Source organism: Centruroides vittatus, unplaced genomic scaffold (assembly GCF_030686945.1).
Source record: "Centruroides vittatus isolate TY-2023 unplaced genomic scaffold, ASM3068694v2 contig_2109, whole genome shotgun sequence".
NCBI lineage: Eukaryota > Metazoa > Arthropoda > Arachnida > Scorpiones > Buthidae > Centruroides > Centruroides vittatus.
This window is the reverse complement of record NW_027121309.1, coordinates 896-5,546: the sequence shown is the minus strand read 5'-3', so window position 1 is coordinate 5,546 and position 4,651 is coordinate 896. Positions and strand designations below refer to the sequence as shown.

At 37.3% G+C, this 4,651-nt stretch overlaps 2 protein-coding genes across 2 annotated transcripts; one reads left to right on the top strand and one right to left on the bottom strand.

Moving 5' to 3' along the window:
• Positions 1 to 393: 393 nt before the first annotated feature.
• Positions 394 to 2,010, bottom strand: LOC136970714 (uncharacterized). The gene has a single exon (XM_067265179.1). The coding sequence runs from the start codon at positions 2,008 to 2,010 to the stop codon at positions 394 to 396; it is 1,617 nt and encodes a 538-aa protein (XP_067121280.1).
• Positions 2,011 to 2,171: 161 nt separating this feature from the next.
• On the top strand, positions 2,172 to 3,419 carry LOC136970712 (uncharacterized). The gene has a single exon (XM_067265178.1). It carries the CDS (start codon positions 2,172 to 2,174, stop codon positions 3,417 to 3,419), a length of 1,248 nt encoding a protein of 415 aa, XP_067121279.1.
• Positions 3,420 to 4,651: the final 1,232 nt, after the last annotated feature.

Below are 4,651 nucleotides of genomic sequence, written 5' to 3'. Positions count from 1 at the left end.
AATTCACAAAAATAACACCTTTACCTATAGCTGAGATAATTTTTATTGAGAAAAACTAACGTTTTCGGCTTATTCAATAAGCCATCCTCAGGTTTTAACTTTCGAAAAAAAGGAACACTATCGTTCCATTAAAAGAATACAATTGTTTGAAAAAATTCAAAACATTAGTAACGGACAAAAAGGAAGAACATGGTAATATAAATAAATAAATATACAAAAATAATAAAAAAAAAGAAAACATGGTAATATAAATAACAATAAATCGTTATAGTGGGAATAAGAAGTAAAAGATGAAAAATAAAAAATGAAAATAAAAATGATTCCACTGGTGATACTTTTAAAAAGAGAATGGCAGATTATCGAGGAATGATGCCAAAACAAGCTAAGACAAGCCTACGAGTTCGTGATACATTTCTTAACTACGAATTTCCAAGCTGTTGGTAGGCTGTCAGCGTCCCTCGCATTTATGCATGCCTCTTCCAACTTGCTTTTATAGATTTCAATTTTTTCTGCGGTACTTGCTAACGTTGGAGAGCTCAAGGGTTTTACAATATCCGCTTCCTCCCATTTAATTACCGAGCCTTGGGTCTGCGCGTATTGCGAAAGTACTGTTGCGTTGGATCCTTTCCTGACGTCATACTTGTGCTCTTTAAGTCTTTTCCCTAAACTTCTTGTTGTGACTCCTATGTAATTTTTTTCGATACCTAGTTCAGCGTTCTCGTACGGGATTTTGTATACTCCTGCTCTGTCTTCCTTCCTAAAGCGATCTTTATCATTCCTTAAGATTGTGTATAGGTTCGGAGCTCTTTTTAGAACCATTCTGGTCTCCTTGCGGTTTGCAATTTCTTTCATAATGCCTTTTGAATTCTTGTTGTAAGTAAACTTTGTGATTTTACTGGGAACGTATTTTGAACCTCTTGTTGTGCCCATCTCATACTTTTTAACTAATCCTGCTATTGTGCCTTTCTTATATCCTAGGGATTCGGCCACTTGCGTGATTCTGTCTATTTCCTTATTTCTATTAATAACGTTGTCACAATAGGTATAGGCCCTTCTGATAAGAGCTCGGAATGCTGCCAGCTTGTAATGGTACGGGTCGTTAGAATGCGATGGAATATAAAGTGGGCTGTGTGTTGGTTTTACGTACACGTTGGTGGAAAAATGCCCTTCTTTGAACACAATATTAATGTCTAGAAAATGGATAGCAAGGGAACTCTTTTGTTCCATTTTCAATTTTAGGCCATCATTGTTGTTGTTTACTCTTTCTACGAATTTGCCTATCATACTATTATTCCTCCATACAATAAGAACATCGTCCACGTATCTCTTGAAATATAATACATCCTTTTTAAAATCATACAGGACTTTTTTCTCCATTTTTCTAATGACCAACTCGCACAATATTCCTGAGACCAGACTTCCCATTGGTACTACCCGTTTTTGCCTGTACGCTTGGCCGTTGAAACTAAAGCAGGATTCATAACATATTAAATTGACCATTTCTGATATCTCTTCGTTGTAACGTGCTAATTCCGGGTTTACATCGAACAAGAACTCTAAAAGGGCTTCCTTGCAAGACTCGATTTTTACGGAAGGATACATGTTTTCATAATCAAAAACCGTTGCAACTTCCTCTTCCATTAATGATAAGTTTTGTATTTCCTCAACCACATTTGCAGGATCTTGTGCTACTAATGCGCTGTTATCGAGCCGAGAGGATATATATCTGTGTAACCGCTTTTCTAAGATGAAAGTCGGTACCTTGCGATTTTCTACTATTGGCCTTATTTCCTTCCCTTCTTTGTGAGTCTTGGCGAAAGCAAACAATCTTGGCATCCCTGGTCTTGCGTTATTGCACTTCTTGAGAAAGGGTAAAATAGTGTTAAGTTTTGTTCCCACTAGCCTTTTGACTCTCCTATCAATGCTCTCGATGATTTTGTGTTCGACCTTATCACATTCTGTTTTTGTTATGTAATCCTCCAACGCTTTGTTGTACGTTTGTCTTTTCATAAGAAGGGAAGGAAATAAGGCCAATAGTAGAAAATCGCAAGGTACCGACTTTCATCTTAGAAAAGCGGTTACACAGATATATATCCTCTCAGCTCGATAACAGCGCATTAGTAGCACAAGATCCTGCAAATGTGGTTGAGGAAATACAAAACTTATCATTAATGGAAAAGGAAGTTGCAACGGTTTTTGATTATGAAAACATGTATCCTTCCGTAAAAATCGAGTCTTGCAAGGAAGCCCTTTTAGAGTTCTTGTTCGATGTAAACCCGGAATTAGCACGTTACAACGAAGAGATATCAGAAATGGTCAATTTAATATGTTATGAATCCTGCTTTAGTTTCAACGGCCAAGCGTACAGGCAAAAACGGGGAGTACCAATGGGAAGTCCGGTCTCAGGAATATTGTGCGAGTTGGTCATTAGAAAAATGGAGAAAAAAGTCCTGTATGATTTTAAAAAGGATGTATTATATTTCAAGAGATACGTGGACGATGTTCTTATTGTATGGAGGAATAATAGTATGATAGGCAAATTCGTAGAAAGAGTAAACAACAACAATGATGGCCTAAAATTGAAAATGGAACAAAAGAGTTCCCTTGCTATCCATTTTCTAGACATTAATATTGTGTTCAAAGAAGGGCATTTTTCCACCAACGTGTACGTAAAACCAACACACAGCCCACTTTATATTCCATCGCATTCTAACGACCCGTACCATTACAAGCTGGCAGCATTCCGAGCTCTTATCAGAAGGGCCTATACCCATTGTGACAACGTTATTAATAGAAATAAGGAAATAGACAGAATCACGGAAGTGGCCGAATCCCTAGGATATAAGAAAGGCACAATAGCAGGATTAGTTAAAAAGTATAAGATGGGCACAACAAGAGGTTCAAAATACGTTCCCAGTAAAATCACGAAGTTTACTTACAACAAGAATTCAAAAGGCATTATGAAAGAAATTGCAAACCGTAAGGAGACCAGAATGGTTCTAAAAAGAGCTCCGAACCTATACACAATCTTAAGGAATGATAAAGATCGCTTTAGGAAGGAAGACAGAGCAGGAGTATACAAAATCCCGTACGAGAACGCTGAACTAGGTATCGAAAAAAATTACATAGGAGTCACAACAAGGAGTTTAGGGAAAAGACTTAAAGAGCACAAGTATGACGTCAGGAAAGGATCCAACGCAACAGTACTTTCGCAATACGCGCAGACCCAAGGCTCGGTAATTAAATGGGAGGAAGCGGATATTGTAAAACCATTGAGCTCTCCAACGTTAGCAAGTACCGCAGAAAAAATTGAAATCTATAAAAGCAAGTTGGAAGAGGCATGCATAAATGCGAGGGACGCTGACATCCTACCAACAGCTTGGAAATTCGTAGTTAAGAAATGTATCACGAACTCGTAGGCTTGTCTTAGCTTGTTTTGGCATCATTCTCGATATTCTGCCATTCTTTTTAAAAGTATCACCAGTGGAATCATTTTTATTTTCATTTTTATTTTTCATCTTTTACTTCTTATTCCACTATAACGATTTTATTGTATATTTATTTTTATTACATGTTTTTTTTTTGTTTTTATTTATTTTTGTATACTTATTTATTTATATTACCATGTTTTTTCTTTTGTTTTTATGTATTTTTGTATATTTATTTATTTATATTACCATGTTCTTCCTTCTTGTCCGTTACTAGTGTTTTGAATTTTTTCAAACAATTGTATTCTATTAATGGAACGTTAATGTTCCTTTTTTCGAAAGTTGTAACCTGAGGATGGCTTATTGAGTAAGCCGAAAACGTTAGTTTTTCTCAATAAAAATGATCTCAGCTATAAGTAGAAGGTGTTATTTTTGTGAATTTAATATTAACGATGGAAAGCCTGTCTCAGAGGGTCTTTTACGCTTATACACGACAGTCGTGACCTCTCGACTGTTCTGATTTTTTTAAAAAAATTTTTCTGCCTTGTTGGCACTAAGAGGGCCTCTTTTATGCCAAGCCCCTTATGGGTTCTGCTAGGCCTATAATGAAGCGGTCGGAAAGTGAAGGACGGGACCCGACATATCCGAACGGACCACCGCCTAGAAAAATTACGGGGGATTCTTCGATCCGTCAGAATTCGAACCCAGGCCCTCAGAGCGGTAGGCTGCCACCTTGACTACGCGGTCATCCGACCGTCTGAGTGTCCTGATTAATACACCCAGTTGGCAAACTTACACGGGCACAATAACATAGGCTACAAGCGGAAGAACTTTAAGTGGTTTTCTGAAAGAAAACGAAAATTTCAATTTTAAAAATACGAGGATTTCACCGGTTATCTATTTTTATAATTAATTTTAAACTGTACAACTGAAATATTTTTTTAAATATTTAAAATTTTAAATTAATGGTTAATGTTACCTTAGGATCCAAAATGGCGGCGGTGGGATTTTTTTCCCTACTTCGGAGACTACTACGGGGAAAAAATTTTCCCTAGAGTCGTGACGTCGACGCCGTTGAGAATTTTTCCCCGTTCGGTTTTGACCCTGTGTTCGACGTGGCCGAGTTTCCTGTAACCTCGAAACGGACGGTAGTGTGAGCTTTTTCGTAGCGTCGTGCGAGAGTAAAATCGGCGGGAAATACGTAGGGGTGTTACGAATGAATA

Bases quoted from the DNA above. Each gene is read 5' to 3' on its own strand.
- LOC136970714 (XM_067265179.1), bottom strand. From the start codon at position 2,010: ATGAAAAGACAAACGTACAACAAAGCGTTGGAGGATTACATAACAAAA.
- LOC136970712 (XM_067265178.1), top strand. From the start codon at position 2,172: ATGGAAAAGGAAGTTGCAACGGTTTTTGATTATGAAAACATGTATCCT.